This window comes from Pelecanus crispus, chromosome 3 (genome assembly GCF_030463565.1).
Source record: "Pelecanus crispus isolate bPelCri1 chromosome 3, bPelCri1.pri, whole genome shotgun sequence".
NCBI classification, from domain to species: Eukaryota; Metazoa; Chordata; class Aves; order Pelecaniformes; family Pelecanidae; genus Pelecanus; species Pelecanus crispus.
The window spans coordinates 85,834,846-85,855,816 of record NC_134645.1 but is presented as its reverse complement, the minus strand read 5'-3'; the positions used below and the strand labels follow the sequence as shown (position 1 = coordinate 85,855,816).

At 40.8% G+C, this 20,971-nt stretch overlaps 1 protein-coding gene across 1 annotated transcript; it reads right to left on the bottom strand.

Annotated features, from left to right (window-relative positions):
* Positions 1–1,963: 1,963 nt before the first annotated feature.
* CCNC (cyclin C) lies at positions 1,964–18,796 on the bottom strand. The gene is made up of 12 exons (XM_075707378.1): positions 18,765–18,796; positions 17,999–18,105; positions 14,164–14,248; positions 13,850–13,919; positions 12,267–12,318; positions 9,399–9,454; positions 8,101–8,136; positions 6,357–6,448; positions 5,562–5,629; positions 5,199–5,278; positions 3,093–3,211; positions 1,964–2,382 (listed from the first exon to the last, which is right to left on the bottom strand). The coding sequence occupies exons 1-12, from the start codon at positions 18,794–18,796 to the stop codon at positions 2,328–2,330; spliced, it is 852 nt and encodes a 283-aa protein (XP_075563493.1). The 3' UTR covers positions 1,964–2,327.
* Between the last annotated feature and the right edge of the window lie 2,175 nt (positions 18,797–20,971).

Genomic DNA, 20,971 nt, shown 5'->3' with positions numbered 1-20,971 from the left:
TTTTGGCATAGATGGCCTGTGTTTGCTTCAACACTCCACTGTCACCTGTAACCATATTATCTGTGAAGCCTTTCAGCTACCTCTCTTTTCATGAGATACCTCATTTTTATGCATTTCTCTCCTTTGAAATGAAGCACAGTAAAGGTGATTTTTTTAACGTCTGGTTGGTAGCAAAGCTGTTGAATTCACATTATGTTCCATTTCCCATTGTTCCAATTTACATCTTTCTTTTTATAACTGTCATCACTGAATCCAGTTCCTTTGACTGCACTTTATTGCCTTTTGCTGTTTACACTGGAATCAGAGCTGGTAAAACTATCCTCACCTCCCCAGTAGAGAAATGACTTAAGATAATTCTATTTACCATCAAGAAATGCCTGGTATTTTAGCTCTGAGGTTTAGGTCACGTAGGTAATTTAGGTGTGAAGTAAAGTCTGCAAAGGCTCTTTAGCAGCAAGAAAAACACTCCAGCCAGAATTCTTCACTATAGTGTGAAATCCCTAATTTGAAAACATTACCTTTCTTAGCAGATTATGTGGTATATGCGAGAAGACTGATATTTACCTAAAGAACAGTTCCTGTTTAAGAACTCCACACAGTGGTCAAGTTGCATTGATTTATTCCTACTCCCCAAGTCCACATTACAAATAGCACATTTTAGACTTCAAGACACAAAGGCAAATAGCCAAATTCCACTTCATCAATCAAGTGTCTATAACAGGTATGGATCAAATGGCAACAAAAGTAGCAAAGACCAAAATGTTTATCTTTTCTATCTCACCAAAGTGGTTTGGGCTTGTTTACCTAATGTTTTACGAAAATCACCTGAACAGAAACAAATGCTAGTAGCCTAATGGGCTACATACAAACACACTTCCATTATATTTCACTGAATAACCAGCCTATTACAAAGACAGGTATTTGCAAAAACAGGTTTGTTTGGTTTTTTTTTTAAGGGGCCAGTTTTTTGAACCAAGATGCATCACAGAGCAAGGGTTTTCAAGAATTTCCCTCCAGTATTTCAGACCAGTGAAATGTGGTGCTTCAGGGGGAAAAAAAAATTGAGAACAATGTTACTGCACTTTATTTTATCATTCAATTTTTATACTTGGGCTAGTCAGCATTATCATTCAAAATGAAGTTGTACAGAACTTAATTAGAAACAAAGCTATCTAAAAATCAAGAAATTAGATTTAGGCCAATTCCTGATTTCAGTGGGATATCTGCCTGAGTAAGGAACACAGGATATGGCCTTCTGTTTGAAGGAATCTCATTTTCTCCAGCACACAGTTATCCAAGGAATCCCATTTCAGTTATTCTAAAGAGTTGCTCCTAACATCACAATTAAAATTAGCCAGTATGAAGCTCACTGAAAGCTTGATCCTCTTAAATAAATTCTCTAATGAACCACACAAATTCACACTAACAGTGAAGGCAGACTAACAGTGTATATCTTTTGCACAAAAAAAATCCGACATACAAAATAGCAATCGTATCCAGATTTGTACTTGATTGTGAAATACTCCGATTGTACTATACAGTACATTTACTAGCAAAAAAAAAAATCAATAATATGTTGGATTTTTTAAATTCCTAACACTTGAAATGTTTAAGAAAACTGCAGAATCACTATACATATTGCACTTCTCTGGTAAGCTGGGCTACTACGCTTCATGGCAAAAACATCCAAGTACATTTACTGAGTAAAACATTTTTCTAATCCAAAAAAGGAAATTAATTTCTTTCCTGCAGCTTTCATTAAAACTGTAACGATATTCTTTGCAGGCTCTTCTAGGCTTTGTTTCTGAAGGATTGCTGTGTTCCTTGTTACAGAATCCGTATTTATTTTTAAAAAAAAAAAATCAACAAAACTCAAGGTAATGAACAGATTTAACATACAGTGCACTATCATCCTTCAATCACAAACAAAATTAAGACAACACAAGTCATTAATGCAGTTACACTTACGCTTCAGGTTACTGTTGCTTTAAAAATAGTTCACTTCAATGGCAAGTTACAATTTTCTCAAAGCAAACAAAACCAATAATGAACTATTTGTTTTGAGTGGATAGTGTTAATGTTTTGCACCTTAGTTTAACAGTTTGATTCCTTACACCAAAAAATCTTAGTACATTTGCTCCAGCGTCAGAGAAAATGATGCAGTTTTAGAGAAAAAGCTTTCAAAATGCTTGACACAAACAAGCTATTCATTCTTCAAGTTCTTTGTCAAAGATGTTACTAAAACCTTCTGTCCATTTCATGAACACAGGAAAGATCCCAGGGTGTCTTGAGTCAAAGTGGTCCATAAACAAATTCTTTGGAATGTCTTAAGATTGGCTATAACTAGAGTTCTGGCTACCATTTGGACCCTGTTCTCCTTCACTGTTTGGAAGAAAAGAAAAAACAAAACCACATGTCTTCAAAAAGAAGCATCATATTACATTTTTGTCTTTTTTAATTAAAAAATACGGTATTCTGAAAGTAGTAAAACCCTTTTGAAGAAAATACTTCAACATACAGACAAATAGGTTAAGATATTCTGCTCAGTTTCATAAAGAATCATAGAATCATTTAGGTTGGAAGACCTTTAAGATCATCCAGTCCAACCATTAACTGAACATTACCAAGTCCACCACTAAAATGCAAAGGTTGTTCTCAGCATGCATAAATAAATCCCCATGCAGCTGCCTGCTGAATCTACTTCTGAAGTCAACATTTCAAAGTTCACATTACATAAGCATGTGCACAGGAATTTGCATGTGCAGATTCCCAACAGTGATATTTAATCACAGTAATTAAATACGACATCAAGCAGGCCCAGTTCCAATGAATCTGGCCCAGCCAGGGAGCCTCACACTGCGGTTCCTTACATTTGCTAAGCTGTATTGATCACTTTCTAATCACATTAACGCTATCCATAAAACAATGAATGTTCTGCTTCTCACTAGCTCCTGAACAATCAGACTGGCCATTTGTAATAGAAAGGTCTGTGCCGTAAAAACATACGCTGTACCTCAAATTAAACATTTACTCATTCTTAAGATAGTATTCCAGTTTTTCCATGTGAAAAGTATATTAAGGAAGTACAGTACCTGTTTGGAGGTGGTTTTGGTTTAGGCATTTTACTAAGAATAGTAGCCATCTCTTTTCTCTCATCAAAGTTCTTCCACTGCTCATACAGCTTCAGAATAACCCTGATTATTTCTAAAATCTGATTAGAAAGAAAAGATATCCTAAGGTCAGACAGACTAGTGATTTTATCTTTGTCATAGTCAGTTTAAGTGTGTAATTAATTAAACATGCCCCGAACTTAAATCAAGCAGCACAATTTTCATATTATAAACAGAGCTGACTCACATTTAATCTGGTCTGGCAATCAACCATTTCTATAATTAGTTTTTTGATTTCTTTGTGAATGGTAGCCTGAACAGAATACTTTCCCTCCCATTCAACTGTATATACCACTTCTCCTCCCCTGCAAGCTAAAAAACTTTTCATTTATTTATTTGCAACTACTGCCACAGCTTATAACTATGCTACTGGGAAAATACAGACACCCAGCAGCATGACTGCAGCTAGATGACCATGGATTACCAGTACAGTAGCTGATGATTATCAATGCTCTATATACATTAGAGGCACAGTGTAGGGAAAAAAAAAGCCCCAAACCACAAAACGTTGGTCTGAATTCTTTCCTTCCAAGAAATAAAAAAAACCAAGGAGTGTCCAAATACTTCTCATTCTTCATTATATTATTATTATTATATTCTTACATACTTATAATAAGAATTGCTGAACCTTCATACTCCACTTCTGGAAGCGTAAGCATTCTCTACCAGTTTGGCCATTTTCTATCTACTGCACCTCAACTACCTCAATTTTGTATTAAATTTCTAATGGAATATTCTATATAAAAGGTGGATAATGTTTGGTTCATAATTTGTTTCATCATTCTCTAAATTGATAAAGTAGGCTTCTTTCTTTTTTTTAATATACAGACTTTGATTAAGTGCTAGAACAATATATATCCTTGCAACAAAAGTCATAGTTGGCCAAGAGGTCCATGGTGTTAATGTAAAAAAAAAAAAAAAAAAAAAATCCAGCTTAGATTCTATCACTGGCATGAGAACCAAGACATGTAAACATTCAAACATGTTCCGTATCAAGCTTACGGTAACCATATCTGTCAAATATAGGTTGGTTCTCCTCTGCTGCCAATTTATTATCACCCTGCTTTTACATGCATGACAGCATAATTCCCAGAGCTCTTGATGCAGCATAACATCCATACTGCACTTAGATTTGAAGACGAATCCTGGAATACAAATACAATGCCAGGATATCATCAGTGGGATAAAGGGCAATACTAAGGGCACAGAGGGCAATGGTATGTCTCATCCGTAATATGCTATTAAATTCCAGGCACTCAGTTTCAAAAAAGATAGACTGAAAAATACGTGCAGAGTGAAACAGCATGATAAGAAGTAGGAGTACTAGTTTGGCTTGCTTGCTGGAGCTAAACAAAGGTTAAAGAAGTCAACCTAAAAAGTAAAAGGAACTAGTGAAGATGAACAACATTACTGGTATGAGAACAACTGCACCTTGGAACCTGATAAATTTATGAAGGGGATTATTTGACATAGAGTTTGCAATAGCAGGGAACTCAGCTGAATGATCTTGGCATCCCCCTGTTTAACATTGATTGAAGTCACGGTCCTGGTCATCCTGAAAGTGTCAAGAATGTTTTACGCTCTGCTACACTACATATATTTATAGGGAGAAGATGAGAACAGCATGTAGGCACGACGCTGAAAGGCGACTCAGAAAATCACATGCACTAGAATTTAAAAGTCAAACTTGAGCTGGCAATCTTGAATGATGAAAAACACTGGGAATTCTTTTTCTGGCAAAAAATGCAAAGGATATTGGTTTTATATTTCCATCTGAAAAATGGCAACACCAGCAACACTTTGCCGTTATGCAATGGTTCTGTCTCGACTTTCAGAGCAGGGTGATAATCAAAGGACCTGACATTGTCTCCCTCCCCGAGAGATCTACCTAATTTCAACAGCGCCTAACACATGATCACTGATTGAAGTTCAAATCAGTACCGCAGACATGCAAGACAGTAGTTTTATAACCATGACTACCATTTCTGGTCAGTCCATAACAGGTGGCGGCAATTAAAAACAGAGTACCTTTTCCATATCAACAGATAGCTCAGCAAACCATTGCCTTGCATCCTTCTGCTGGACAACACAGGCCACGTGTAGGCAAGCTGCAAAGATCAGGTGACATGAATACTGAACAAAGATCCACTCTTAATACAGTCAGAAACATTCAATTTTTTATAAACACTATACAGTTCAACAGAGAAAACTTGGGATTAATTACCTGATTTTTCTTCAAGACTTTTTAGGTTGCAAGGCTACACTGTCAGTACTGTATGAGACGCAAACTGAAGCACCTTATGAGGGCATTCTAAGGAATGCTTGTTGGTGTGACAGTGCACAGAATACATCCATTTAAACATGACAAGAGACAGTACTTGTGTTACTTACCTAGAGCTATCATGAAAGGAGGGTACAGCAGACAAAGATCAGTTCTATATGTGTCATTCACTATCCTCCTGTGCAAAAAAGAACTTTTAAGTATCGTCCTATTCACCTTTAGACTATATGACTTCAAAAACTGCTGTCAGTTTATAAATATTTTGTCAGTTTCCTGGACGGTAGAAGCAGTGAGGCTGCAGGGCAAAACAGCAAGAGGAGAGATCTCTTCCCTTGTAGAAATCTCTTAAAGCCTTTCATTTCTTCCCTTGTAGTCACAGCAGAAATTTATTTAGAAGCACTATTATAATACCATAAATGTCTTTCTGCAGAGGGTGTTGATGTAGACCGTAAAATAATTATCCCTGTTTCACAAATAAGGGCAAGCATAAAAGTAGTATTTTTACTGTCTTTCTGTATTTGAGAAACAGTTCAAGAATAAGAGTTCTGCTAACACAGCTAAAAACCCCTATATACTGCTTCTACCTCTTACAAGACACAACAGAAAGCTGACGTTGACAGAAAAAGATTACCTCTACTTATAGTCACCATTAAGTAGTGTAAAAAAATGTGCTATTAGAGCTAGTCTAAAAATAAAAATTAGACCACTGCAAAGAAAAAATTATTACAGGGCTGAAGACAGAATAAGCTAAGCCAGGGACATATACCCACGCACATTAACTAGGGCACCCTTTGTATTCACGTATGGCTAAGCCTGCTTTTGCTTAACCACCTTTGAAGCGTAACTATTAAACACTTGCTTTCTTGCTGAAAGGAGGCACTATTGTTAACCACTGTCTTCATTACCATGCGAGAGGTAGCAGCATATCTTCTTGGCCCATATCTTGCACATATTGGAGCAAAGGTCTATAAGGATGATAAACTATCAAACAGCAGTCCTAGGAAAAATGTCAACGGGATACAAGTTAGATTACAATGCGGAATGTGTTGCCAGTTCACATTAAAAACATTTGGTTTACAAGTCAATTACTGATTTTTTTTTTTTTTTTAAAGTAGCATTCTGACACCTAACCCTGCTCTAATGAGGGCAGCGCTCTCTCTAGAATACCATTACATGGCATGGTCGCCAGTCTGTCCATGTCCTTCCCCTAAGAGACAGAGAAAGCCACATCTGCAGCACACTGAAACCTCATTTGCTTACAAACCCGTAATTCCCACTTGGAAACACAAAACACTGCCAGAAAACAGTCTGTCACTAAATACCATACATGGTAAGCATGCCAAAATAATTGACACTGGTTTGGAAAAAAAGAAAAGAAAAAAATCCACTGCTCTCAAATCCCCTCTTTTCAGGCCCATGTTGGTATAAACAAGGAGGAATAACCCTCTCGCTGAAAGCAGCCAGCTGTATGGATACTATAAGGAAAAGCCCCATTAAGTTGCATGTGCTGAACACTGAAGTGAGACACAGTTATTATACATACTATATATTGCATAGCGTACTGGAAAAATAAGTTAATCCCCAAAATGTAACTTCTTGTAAATGCAGTTACTTGTGATACTCCTGTATACAAAATTCAAGAGTTACTGCCATGTATAGCAGAGGCATCGAGGACTAAATCTAAACAGGAATGTAAAAAGGCTTTATAACAACTGTAGGCACAACCAAAAACTTTGATCTGACCTCCTCTGTGTCCTGTTCCCAAAACATATCCTTTCTCAGTTGCTGCCTAACTCATTAGGCTCCTCCCTGGTTTCTCTCTCCTTTTCTCTGCACTTGAGCAGAACTACTCCAGTACAGCGAGCCTGGTGCTTAACCCATCCAAGTCCAATCAATATGCAGAAATTAGGCACCACTTTACCTAAGCCCCTTAAGAAGCCCAGGCTGTACCCTTTCAGCTGCCCTAGAAAACACAGCAATAGGATAGCAACCCTCAGAAAAAGCAGATACAGCTCCTTTCTTTGAAAGTGCCTGGAAGAAAACATCACATTGCATTCATCCAACAGCCTAATAATTAACTCTATCCCAGCTGAAACCAGGACAAACGTATATGTATAGCTCCAAATTCTTTCAGGCAAGAAAAAGAGGGCATAGAAAGAATACAACTTTTTATGCTCTTGACTGGCCATTCATCTGGGGAAATAAGGACACTGACATCCTAGTCTCTGCATCAGGACTTACATGCAGTTACCTTTCTTTTAAAAACAGGAACAGTTCTGGAAACAGAGCTTCTGCTTTACCCTTCCCAACAGTGCTCTAACCACTGGGATGCAGAACCATACACAGTCCTTCTGTCCCCACCGCTCCTGCAATCTGCCCTCTTTCTGTTGAGAAGTCCAGCTTTAACGCAAGGAGGTGAGAATGCCCTCACTCAGCCTAGATGACAGCACAGTAACTATGGCATTCTGCTGAAAATGTAAATGTTAGACCTGCATGGACATCATTCTAAAATGGAGTGGGAAAAAACCAAAAGGCAGCATAATGCATATTTCATAGCACAAAATTCAAAATATTCTTCATCAGTAAAAACTAAACTGAGGCAACAGTTAAAAAAAAAAAAAAAACAAACCACCAAAAAATCCTACCTACCATTAATTCTAACAGATAGAATTCACATTCTAGTATCTGCAAAGAAGTAAAATCACAGTTAAACAGCAGCATGTTTCAGACGGCAGAAAGAATTAACTGGCATCCAGTTTAACAGCATGAACACACAGGAATTCTCAACACACATTTCCAACAGTCCTAAATGCATTTCACCTGAAACTACAAAACCAAACAAAAGTCAAACTATTAGCCATTGCCATTACAACTTAACTCCAGTCACAATAGCAATGCATTTAAACATTTTGGATCAAGTTTACTATGAAAGACTACTTCATTGGCAGTACTTGTGTGATTCGTTTCAACACCTGGCAGCAGCAAATTGCTCCCAGTGTATAAACACTTAACAGAACAGCAGTAAGGAAGTCCTTTTGTAGAATGAGAGCCTCTTCATCAGGCCACTAACATGCCAAATGGACTTTTAAAGTATTTTCAGATTTAATTTCATATGAAATATTCTGTCCAGTTGTAGCAATTAAATCAGCTCTCATTTTCCACAGAGATAGTGACGTATTAGTGATACCAAGGAAAAGACTGGACTACTTTGGCTATAGGAAAGCAGTACCCCAAAATATATTTCCATTTGCCTTTATCTGTAAAATAGCAGTGCAGTTTTATTGCAAGGTCTTAGATACTTTATATTCCGATATATCATTTGGCTTTCTAGATTGGGTGAAAAGCAAACCAACAAAAAAGTAGTATTTGTCACAGTCAATCTAAAAATAATTAGATCTGTTTAACTTTCAAAATACTACAGCACAGGTCAAAACTGGTTTCAAGAAAAACTACAACATTTCTCAGCATTGTGACTGCGAATGCCTTGAAAACCACTGGCAAATGTAAATTTTAAATAGTAAATAAAAATTATTTTTCAAAAGCCATTACATCTTGCAGGCAAAAATAAAACTGCTTTCTGTGTGCCAACTGCTCCTGCATGCAAGCTTGGAAGCTTCCCAGGTGCAAGGGCTATTTACCTTCCCTGCAGCAATGTATTTGTAAACAAGAACATTCCAAAAAGCTAGATCTCTTTTATCATCATACACCCAGTCACATCACTTCTCTTTATACCATTCCTGTCAACAATTTAAGGAGAGGAGGTTATATAAGATTTATTACTTTTAAAAGTAACTTTCCCAATAATCTGTCCAAAACTAATTATGAGCAACCTGAAAAGTGAGTATGAAAATATTTCTTTCTTCAAATTTAAAAGACAGGATTTCCTGCTAACAATTATTTGTCTTTTAATTTATTTGATCAAGTTTTCTTTCGAACAGCATACTTACATGGTTCATCCTATAAGGAAACTCCTTTGGAAAGGCATACGAAAACCTAGTTTTCACTACAGTAAAGAGAAATCAGTATGTTAAAAATTACGTAATTAATAGTTTTACTTCTTTCCCTTTCTATTAATTCATCTGTATATAGCCCTTCAAATCCATTTGGCAGCACAACTGCTTGCAGTATAAAAGGTTTTTATTTGAAAGAGAAAAGTTAAGTTACAAGATTTAAGATCCTGAAAGGGAAACAGAAATAGACCTGAAACCCAGATTTGCACAGGACTCAGCCAGACAGTTGTCTGCTGCTTTGGGCACTATTAAATCTTCTGGTTAACCACCAACTAGCTTATGGGCACCTAACTTTCCACAAGTTATCATTCACAGAGCTAGGTACCTACTGATACCACTCCAAATCTGCTGATGTCTTCAGGATCTCAGTTCCAACACTAAATCCAAATGGAATTTTCACATGGGATTTTTTACATAGACTTGATCCTTCAACATGCAAGATTTTAAAGCATGTAATGAAGTCTTAGAAAAGCAAGACCAAGGGCAGAGTGAGGGAACTCAGACAAGAGATCTTGTATGTCCACGATGTAAAGATTTTGGATATGCAAAAACCAGGCTCAAATTCAAAGCAAGAAGTCAATTCACCACACTGCAGATCAATGTCCTAGGCACCGAATTATCAGACATTTCAAGGGTGTTTCTCTCCTCAAGAGAGACACCTAAGCATCTGCTTAGGCATATAAGGCACTTGCCTCCAAGAGAATGTTCAAATATACCCTCAGTTTTCTAGCTTATGATGATCCCCGATTTAGATACCTAATTATACTCATGCATTTTACAAGGACAACAGGTACAAATAGTGCAGTCCAGAATTATGTTCAGTTGCAAAACCAGAGTGATCTCATATTAGAACGCTGAGCAAAGAAAAACTTAAGTGCACTTGAGGATGTGGATTTGAGATTTGTACATGTGAAACATTTAAAAAACTATTTGAAGTTCCTGTCCTTCAAGGAAAACAAGTAACGTTTAACATCCTGGAAGTGGATGATATTCCTTATATTACTGACAGATGGTGTATTATGAATTGATACTACTTCCAGAAAATCAGTACACCATTCACTCTGATGAAAAGATAGTGTCAGTCTATCTCTGGACTAAAGACTTCAACATTTAGATCTATGGTGGACTTTGCTAGAAAAATTGCTGTGGGACAGTAAGACGAGGCTACTGACTGGAAATTTTAATTATTTCAAGAAAGAGAAGAATGAACAAAACAGGTGTCTCATGAAGCATGCAAACTGAAGACATACATAGTAAAAAAATAAACCACTTTGAGGGGGAAGATAGGGAAACAAAACATTTTTCCCACAAAGCAAGCTGCAGACACAACCATATGGAGCTGTCCTTTTAGTGAGCTGTGGAAACACAGCAAAAAGCTTTTGAAGTTGCCAGAAACCAATCTGAGATTATCTTCCTTACAAAGGAAGAATGTGTTACTAACTTCACATTTCTACCTAACTAAACAAACCTTTTCAACTGACCACTATTACGCCAGTTACCCCTTTTGTTAGCTTTCTTTTACTTGTCTCACTTCATCTTTCTCTGCCTTTCGTATGAAGACCTCCACAATAACTGCCTGAAGCAACTGGTAAAGGAAGAGTAGGTAGAATAAAAGACATAAATGCTAGGAGGAAGCCTGTTGCTTTTTGTCCCCACTTCCATGAAATGCGGACTATTTATCAGGGCAGGCAGGGCTTCTAGGTCTGAAGGAAGAACTGTGGGGGAAATCCTCTGCAGGATTCTGAGACTGGATTTTCAGAAACAGCATAGCTCAGGACTATAAGTCCAAGTAAAATCAGCTACTGCATATTTACCAAAATCCATCTAACTTTCTCACTGATGCATCAAAACTGCCACATAAATCTGTGCTTTGAGATGCTACTGCTGTAAAAATAGCAACTCTTACTTCTAAATTCAGTACTGGTCTTGGTCATGCTGGCACTAAAGATGCGTTTCAGTTCCTGCTGGTGGAACTGTCACATGGCCAGCCCCATGGACCGATACACTTACTGCATGTGGAGGCTACGGATGAGGCCAGTCACCTGTCCCCTCAACAGCTAAGAAGTATTTTGAAAGCAATGACCTACACTTTGAAGAGCACAGCCAGGAATTGCCTACTGAGAGCAGCTGGACCTTCTGGGTCAAATTACAGTATTCCGTTAAGGAAGCCATCACTAAGACCTTGAAAGATGAGATGCAAGTTACAGGAGCTGGGAAACACAAGGCAAGTGGGAAAGATAGAGAATTACGTAACTACAGTGTGATTTTATTGCATTTATTTGTGAACAATACATAGGTTATAAAATGTATTTTTAGAAATAAATATCACGTGCAAAGACTAATTTTATGATGGAGGAAAAAAGGTAAAAAAATTTTGGAGGTATACAGACTACCAAAAATTCCGAAAACAGGTACCTCCATGGAGCCGTATCTTTTATAAAACAGACAAATAAAGGCCTAAGTTTCCAATTCTATCTTCGAATAGTTCAGAAGTCAATTTACTACTCAAGACTGTTTATAAACCTCAATAGTTTAATTTTATTACTTTGTTTTTATTTATGCTCGGCATAAGTTCCAACCAAAATCAACCAAAACGAATACAGAAAGCACCCTTTTGTTTCCATATTTAGAAACAAATTATTTATTCTAAATGGCTTTAACTGGCTCCTAGCAGTCAACACACAAGCCCCCCCATGACTTGATAAAAAGTACCTTTTAAAAACAAGCAAACAAAAAAAACCCACAATGTCTGATGTCCCTATAGAGATACCTAACTACAGTATAATGAAAATCACTGATACTCACATACAGAAGTAGCAGCAGAAATCAACCTTGTATTTGAAACAACACCAAATTCCTGAAGAAAAAGAATAGTAAATTAGGTGAACCTAATTTAGGTGAATTTATGGTCTGAAAGACCATATACTCACACTGTTATCAAATTAAAATAATGGCTTCTTTCTAAACTGGGCTTCTTTATGCAGTACTTCTTTTTTTCCCCCCACCCCTTTTTCTTTCCCTTTTTTTTTTCTTAAGGTGAACAGGGTAAACTCTTAGGCAAAGAGGTTTTTTCATTGATTAGTTACTTTGCTGTTTGAGTTGTGACGAACAGTAAACATTTATGAAAGGTACTAAAGCCACAAAAGCTCAGTTGGCTAACACTCGACATAAAAAATAGACAAGAGGGCTTCAAGAAGGTATGTTGTTTTTCCTTAATCCACTTGGAGAGAAAACTGCCTTTAGAAACCTGTCATTAATTATCTTTTTTTATTATGTTTCTATGAAGCCTTAGCTCCTCTGCTGAGACAGTCAGCAAGCTGAAAATTTTCTGTATACAGTATTCTTTCAGAGAAGTGCATAGGTGAATCATTACTGCTACAGCTGCCCTCTAAAATTGCAGACGCTTTAGCCTAAGGAAGGCTGCGCAGACTTTCAGCACTTGTTCTAAAATATAAGCTACATCTGCATATATACACTCTATGTCTGTACTTTCTTAAAGGCTTAATTAACAGGCTGATAAAAGAATACTCTCTCCAATACTCTGCATCTTCCTCCTTCATCTCTTCCAAACACTGGAAGGTATCACAGAATTTGTACAGACAACAGTATCACATGTAGACACTGGTTTAGAGGGACTGCTTCTACCATCCACTAGGTATTTGAGCTCCTCCTGTAAAATTCATTAATGCTGACATATCACAAATTAGCCAATTTGACTTTTTTTCCATTACGCAGACACTTCTCAAACAGCTGAAAAACTTCTCGCATTACAGAGGACTAAAAGCAGCGCCCAGCTGATGTTAACTCTTGGCCACATTCAAAGTGGACTTCTAATGGTGGAGGCATGGAGCCTTCTCACTACTATCCTTAATGGGTCAGTTCCTTAGGACAATTTCTCAAAGACAGTGTATGAACCACAAAATACTTTTAATTCAAGTAATGAAAGTGTGGTAAACTCTGAGGGTCCCTCACTATATGAAAGGGAAAAGGATAATTAGGAAAAAATTCCAAATTATGTTTTAAAGTTTGAGTAAACATAAATAAGGAAAAACACACCAGAAAGGAGACATTACACAATTTAAGATACAGTGTATATAGATATGTAAACACTGTATCACAGTGAAACAGCCATTTAAAATACTCTTTCCAATTTTCAGAGGCCCTTCAGGGTTAGTAATTCAGACAAAATTGTGAAAGATCAAAGACTAAATAACATGTTTGAAGGCCTTCGCCATCTCCTTTTCTTAAATTGCTATAGAAATCCATACAAAAAGAGAAGGTTTCAACCCCCAAAGCATGAAGAACGACAAAAAAATTAAAAGTCCTAAACTTTTTTTCTCTCTCATACATCACATAATTTTACATTAAAAAATTGTAATACTTCATACCTCTACTTTGGATGCCAAAAACACACACGTAGGAGCCATTAATACTGGATCTATACTTTTTAGGGAATATCTGAAATGTTATAACAAAATTATAATATGTTGTTTCATACACGTAGAACGATTAATCTATTAAGAGCACCACACTTCCTTTTGAAAAAGCAAAGCTTAAGTTAAACTTTATTAGCATAAAAGCTTTACACCATCCAGAAAACAAAAGTGGCACTGTTTTTAATACAGAACTGCATTTTAAAAGGGCTACCAAAATGTGCCTAGCAAATGTTTTATTCTTGTACCATCATAGTAAACAGTCCTACCTGGCATAGAATCTCTTGAAGTAGACTGTAGCAGTGGCAATAACTTGTTGTCTTAATTTAAGATGTTCACCTAAAGCCTGGATAACTTAAAAAAAAAAAAATGAACAACAGCTTGAGTTGAGTTTTTACAACAGTTTGACACCAAATAGCAAAGGATCTCAAAACATGAGTAGTGCTGGGGATTCTAAGGAGCAGCAGCAGAGTCTTCTCCCTCAGTTCAGATACAGTGTTGTGGTGAGACAACATGTTGCTGTAAACCTGCAGACCTGCAGGTGAAGAAGAAGCAGCACTGCATCCTAGAGCTTGTGAACACCTTCAAAAAGGGAACAGTAACTTGACTTCACTGTGTACAAAGTGAGTATGACCTTTAAGAAGATGACAACACAAATCTCAGAAGGCTAAAGCTTGGGTATTCCATTTTAGAGCTAACCAAATTCAAGCACTTAAAATATAATTCTGTGGCTTTTCAGTGCCATGCAAAATGGATGTGTTTTTTTGAAACAACTAAAGCTGCCAACACAAACATGGTCATTAAATTTGGCAGAGGCAGCAGGTGTTAAAAAATGACATATTTAGTCTAGGGAGAGGGGGTGGGAGACCAGAGGATGCAGTCAGCTGCTCCATCACAGTGGTCCTCTGCCAGTTGGCCAAGAAAACAACCCTGGTGTCATCTGTGCAGGTAGCTCTTGTTTGGCCTCCCAGGCAAAGGAAAGGTGCCAAGCAAATTAGATGCATCGAGCTGGGATTAAGAGCAGGGGTTGGATATAGAGAATGGCACAGCGAAACATAAGGTTGTTACTTGTTATTTTTCCCCATAGTTCTTCATGGCCATTACTCTGAGTGAGGCTTGGCTGTGTTAAGATTCCCTCTTCTTTTTTCCCTTGCTCATCAAAAATGTCCAAAACAATAATTTAAAATACACTTACATATATATTTAAAATATGTACAGCAAGAACAAGACAGTGACCACTGATGGGAAAAGCAAACAATTCTGTTATCAGTCATCACTAAATTCTTAGTCTCTACTGAAGCACAGAGGTCCAGATTTTTTCCCCCACGCTCTTATCCCATATCCCTTGGGAACAGTCAGGGTACATACACCCTACTCTCACTTTTCATGGACATCGCAGCGTTTTCAAACACGCAAATATCAAGGACATTGTTGGCTAGAAAAGGGCTGAATGTAGGAGAAAAGGAGAAAACCATCCTGAACAGCACTGATGATTGACAACTTTTTTTTTTCCCCCCACAGAACAAGGTAACTAATTTGTCACCCACTATGATTACCCAAAGGAGCATTAAGTCCCTGTCTGTGTCATATCACTCTTTTCCTAAAGAGAAGAAAGCCAAATTGAGACTAGCTTGCCAGTGGCAGTAGGACAAGCAATACTGCCAGAAAGGAGGTTAAGCCCAGTATGCAATGTCTGTACAAATATTAAAATATTTATCAGCATATCTTGGGAGGTTTGAAAAGATTTTTCCCCTTTGATTTGACCATGGGGCTACAAAGCTGTCCTACTACTAAGGCATCAGAAAAATTCAAATATTAAGCTAAACAGAATTTTCCAAATATGTTTCTCACTCCCATGGGATTTTCAGGAACTGTTAGGCCATCTGCTGTCAGAGAAAAATCAAGTGCGGTTTAGGGAAAAAAATGGACAAGAGCCTAGAGAGACTTAATGAAATGGAAGCTTGTATATGCTGGGAAAAAGTCCAATACTTGTAATTCATTTTTTAAATATTTTAAAATAAGCTGTTGGATTATTTATTCCCTTGTGTTTGCAAAATAAGTAGTTTCAGTGGGGTTTTTTTTAAATAAAAATTGTTTAAAACTGAGTATCTTGAGTAGCCTGCAACACAAACATCACAGCTTCTGCCCTAAGCCAAAAAAGGAAATCAATTAATGCGCTTTTCAACCAAAAACTCTATTAAGACTTGGTGATCCAAAGAGAAAAAGCAACACCATTTTCCTTTTTCAATCTATTTTAGAAGATGATAGTTTTCCTTCCCTACAGTATTAACATTCTGAGTAGTCGCGCACGGCCATACAATCAGTTGGTGATCTACTGCACTTGTTTTCCAATGAGGAAGCAGCAGGAAACTGCCTCTCTCCAGGCAATTTTTTGGTTGCTTTAGGGAACAACCATCTCCTGGGCAGGCAAACGCTGAATGTGACCAGCCGTGGCCAAGACTCACATCCCTACCCAGGTAATGCAGGAGGTGGGACAGAAGAGGGGGAGGCTCTATAAACCCAAAGCAGGGTCCCTATGCAGCGGCAGGTGATGGCACGACACACATCAAGGGCTTGAACGTGGCAAGCTCTTCCTGAGCTCCCACCAGTACAGAGCAGCCCCTGACTGTCCCCCCCCACCAAGGTGCCTCTCTTTGCTACAGAAGGGGTGAAAGCCCAGCACCTTCTCTCCTCCAGGGTAAGCCGTGTTCGGACGCGCACAAGGGAGATGCTGGCAGAGCTGTTCTCCAGCTGCCACAGGTCACGCACTGAACCTTCAGGAGAGGCGAGGAACGCCAAGGAAAAGGAGCCCGAGAACCACAAACCGAAACCACCTTGTCTACTTTGTAAATCTTTGTTTACTCAAGAAAAAATACTGAAGCAAAACATTTAAAAAAGCATATTGCATAATTCAAAGTAATACTAGTGAAAATTAGCATAGAAATACAGTTTTAGCAATATCAGTGCCCCGTTTTCTCTTTTTGCATTATGAAGCGATGACACTTTGTTTTAACCTCAAGGAATTTCAGGAATTGATCAAATACGTAAATCATTGCTAGCTTGCTTTCCTGGTGCTGTATAAGCGATAACACAGAGGTATCCACATCAATCACATATGCAGCACACGCAATTATTATAAAAATAGCTAAGCTAAGAGAGAAGCTGGGATAAGTATCTTTCACAGATATCATTCCAGCATTGACATAAGATCTTCCAGTGGCCTTGGGAAAGTCACTTAACTTCTCTGTCTCAAGTCTGGCCACATAGCTGAAAAAATAAGCACTCTGTACTTTAAAAGACTGCTGTGAAAAATATTTAAAAAGCTGCCTGCAAACAAGTTACTACTTAGCCGTATCCTTTGCTTAGGGAGATTTTTTTAAATGCTGAACAATTGCACAGAAAAGAGTTTAAGTGCCTGCGTAATCTGATATGCTCCAGTGCAGCCATTCATATGGTTAAATGCTTTGCAGGCTCAAGTAAGTCTTAGATAACTACACAGGCAAGCCCCAAACTCTTTGGGAGACCAGGCTGCCTGCCAACAGCTCTCAGAAACTTGTAGACAATTTGAGAGCCACCCAGTGCTGGGGAATCAGTCACAAGGCAAGACACAGGCTGTGGTGCAGGTTTCAAAGAATGTAACTGAACACAAATAACAAGTTTCCAAGCTTTGCTGTTTAATAGGACTGCACAGATCAGCTAAAATACTTACCACAGCCTAAGAGCCTACCAAAGGCCCAGTCTGAGTACTAATGCTTGACGCAGAGCCTTTAATATGCTAGCCTAAGAGTTTCTGCTTGCTTTTCCTCCTTTTATGTTTTTGGCAAGAACCTCTTGAAAATAAGAAAATGTACTATGTTTTGTCCCATCACAGGTTAAAACATTTTATATGCAGCTAATTTGCCTATAAGTTCTCCTAAAATTGTGTTACTACAACTAACAAATGACAACGTTATCAATATTCCAGTTCTCTGTTAAAACAGCTTGTTAAAGCATATGTAATACTACAATTAAAACATTACATTCTCTAAGCAATTCAAACGTGCATTTAGACGTGGCAGATACTGTACAGATTTTACGGCAGAAATAAAAATAAAACAGTTTTACCATTAGTAAAAAATATCTGTAGTTTCCAATATTCTTCTTCAGTCAGAAATTTCAAGTCCTTCTGGCGTTCCTTCAATAGATCTTGTTTATCCAAAATCCATTGTAAACTAAAGGAAGGGGAAAATTATTTCAGCAACTCTTTGTTGACATGAGATCGAGCGACTCCTGTACAGACTACCGATTGCAGGTCGGGGCTAGGGGGCTAGCGACCTTTAACCAAACCACATACAATCTTCTCAGGCCAATGCTCGCCAGGGTTTTCAGAGTTAGACATCTGAAAAAACCCACTAGCTCGCAGGGACTCAGCTTGGCCTTTACCTCCAGTGAACGAAACGGGCTGCACAGCTCCGAGGCGCCGTGGGTTACTGGCGAGGCTTGCGTTAGGTTTGGCGCACCAGAGGCACCCGCCTGAGCCCCGACGCGCTCAGCCCGAGCGATCTGACCGCAGGTCTCTCCCGGAGAGCCCAAACGCTTCCGCAGTCCCGGCGAAGCGAGGCCGGCCGGCACGGCGGCGGCGGCGGCGGCCGGAGCGGCCCCGGCTGCTCCCGCACTCCAGCCCGGCTCCCGCCGGGGCCCCGCGGCGAGCAGGCCCCGCCGCCCGCCGGCAGACGCAGCCCAGCGCCGCGGGGCTCCCCTCGCCCCCGCCGGGCCTCCCGACAGAGCCGTGCCCCCGGCCCGGCCCCGCCGCCGCCCCGGCAATGAATGGACAAAGCGCGGCGGCGGCCCGCAGCCCCCTCGCCCCCCAGCCCGCGGCCGCGGCACCCACTAGTGCGAGCTCTGCCAGAAGTTCCCGGCCATGGGGAGGAGAGGAGAGGGGAGGAGGCGCCCGGGCCCGCGATGCCCCGGCCCCGCCGCGCCAGCGCCGCCGCCCCCGCGCCGGCAGCAGGAAGGAGGCGGCCGCCGCCACCGCCCCGCGCCCGCCGCCGCCGCCGCCGGCCGGCAACAAGCGGCGCTGGGAACCGTTCCCCTGTGCGCGGGTTCCGCCCGCCCCCGCCAAGGCCCGGGCGGGCCCCGCCAGGCCCGGCGCGGCGGCAGCCGGCAGCGGCCCGGTGCCTTGGCACGGCCGCTGCGTCCTGACGGCCCTCACACGGCCCGCGGGGCTCCCGCAGCGCAGCCAGGGGCTGTGGCGGTGGGGGTGAGGTGCGAAGGCAGCGGGTGCACGCAGCCAGGCACTGTGGCGGTGGGGGTGAGGTGCGAAGGCAGCGGGTGCACGCAGCCAGGCACTGTGGCGGTGGGGGTGAGGTGCGAAGGCAGCGGGTGCACGCAGCCAGGCGCTGTGGCGGTGGGGGTGAGGTGCGAAGGCACCTGGTACACGCAGCCAGCACGGCACGGCCGCGGGTGGCGGGAGCCCCGTCGGATCCCACCGCCTTTGCGAGGCTTTCCTGCGCAGTGCTGGCTTCACAGAGACACGGAGCCGTTTTGGGCTGGAAGGGGCCCTCAGACACCCGCCAGTCCAACCCCCTGCCCTGGGCAGGGACATCTTTCACTAGAGCAGGCTGCTCAAAGCCCCGTCCAGCGGACCTTGAACGCTTCCAATGGTGGGGCATCCACAGCCTCTCTGGGCAGCCTGTCCCAGTGTCTCACTGCCCTCATCGTAAAATATTTCTTCCTTATGGCCAATCTAAACCTGCCCTCTTGCAGTGTAAACCCACTGCTGTCTAAATTTGGTTCCAGCCTGCTCCCGATAAGGTCCCAATTGGGAGCACAGACTAGTGCTCCCAATAAGACCACTCACTGTCTTGCATTCTCTCCACTTCACCTAAATTTCCCTTTACCTTACCCATTCCCAAGGTTTCAGGGCTCAGCTTGCTCTGTGCAGAAATTTTCCTCATTGGAGAGAGCCTCTGGAGGTAATCTTTAAGTTTAACAGGAAGAACCTGGGCCTAAATCCTTTGCAGCTTTCTTTTCATGCTCTTTCCTCCAGTGGCATATGAAACGATCACACCTCTCAACTTGTGTGGGATCTGAGATGTATTATTCCATGTATTGCTGGGAAGGGTGCATCAAGGCAGGAGCCGTGGGTCCCCGTACCTGCACTGCCGTGGGGATGCAGCGCTCCTGTCAGCGTGAACATGGAGGGAGAGAGGGAGGGAGGGAGGGATGGTGCCTTCGTTTCTTCAAGCAGCACTGTCGCTAGGGGACGTACACCTGTCCTGGGTTTGGCTGGGATAGAGTTAATTTTCTTCCTAGTAGTGGGCATAGTGCTGTGATTGGATTTAGTTTGAGAATAATGTTGGTAACACACTGATGTTTTAGTTGTTGCTAAGCAGTGCTTACACTAGTCATGGACTTTTCAGCTTCCCATGCTCTGCCAGGTGCACAAGAAGCTAGGAGGGAGCACAGCCAGGACAGCTGACCCAAAGTGGCCAAAGGGACATTCCATACCATATGACATCATGTTCAGTATATAAAGCGAGGGGAGCTGGTCGGGGGGCAGCAATCGCTGCTCGGGAACTGGCTGGGTGTCAGTTGGTGGGTGGTTGCATCACTTGGCGTTTTTTTTCCCCTGGATTTTGTTTCTCTCTCTCGTTGTTCTCCTTTTCATTACAATTTTTATTACTATTATTGTTATTGTTATTATTTTATTTCAATTATTAAACTGTTCTTATCTCAACCCACGAGTTTTCTTACTTTTGCCCTTCCAATTCTCTCCCCATCCCACCGGCGGGGGAGAGGGTGAGCGAGCGGCTGTGTGGTGCTTTGTTGCCGACAGGGGCTAAGCCACACCACCACCTGAGTTTTGCAGCGAGATCAGTAAAAAAGGACATATTTTAAAAGTCTTGAAGGAGTCTAGCTGAATACTAGCCGACACCTGCCAGGCGAGCAAGCCTGCCTGGCATTTGGCAGGGCTCGGAGTGCAGAGCCACCAATGAAGGACCCAGAGCGAAGCTGCCAGTACTGACGCTGTTACAGGCCAAGTATCCACACTCCCATCACATGCTGGCTAAAATTCTGCTCCACATTTGGAGAGGG

What these genes read in the sequence shown, in the direction of transcription:
- CCNC (XM_075707378.1), bottom strand. Translation starts at nt 18,796, where the DNA reads ATGGCCGGGAACTTCTGGCAGAGCTCGCACTA. An exon ending in TTCAAGAGATTCTATGCCAG is followed by an intron (nt 13,920 to 14,163) that starts GTAGGACTGTTT and finishes ATAACATTTCAG; the next exon opens with ATATTCCCTAAAAAGTATAG. An exon ending in TCTATCTGTTAGAATTAATG is followed by an intron (nt 6,449 to 8,100) that starts GTAGGTAGGATT and finishes CATTTTTCCTAG; the next exon opens with GACTGCTGTTTGATAGTTTA.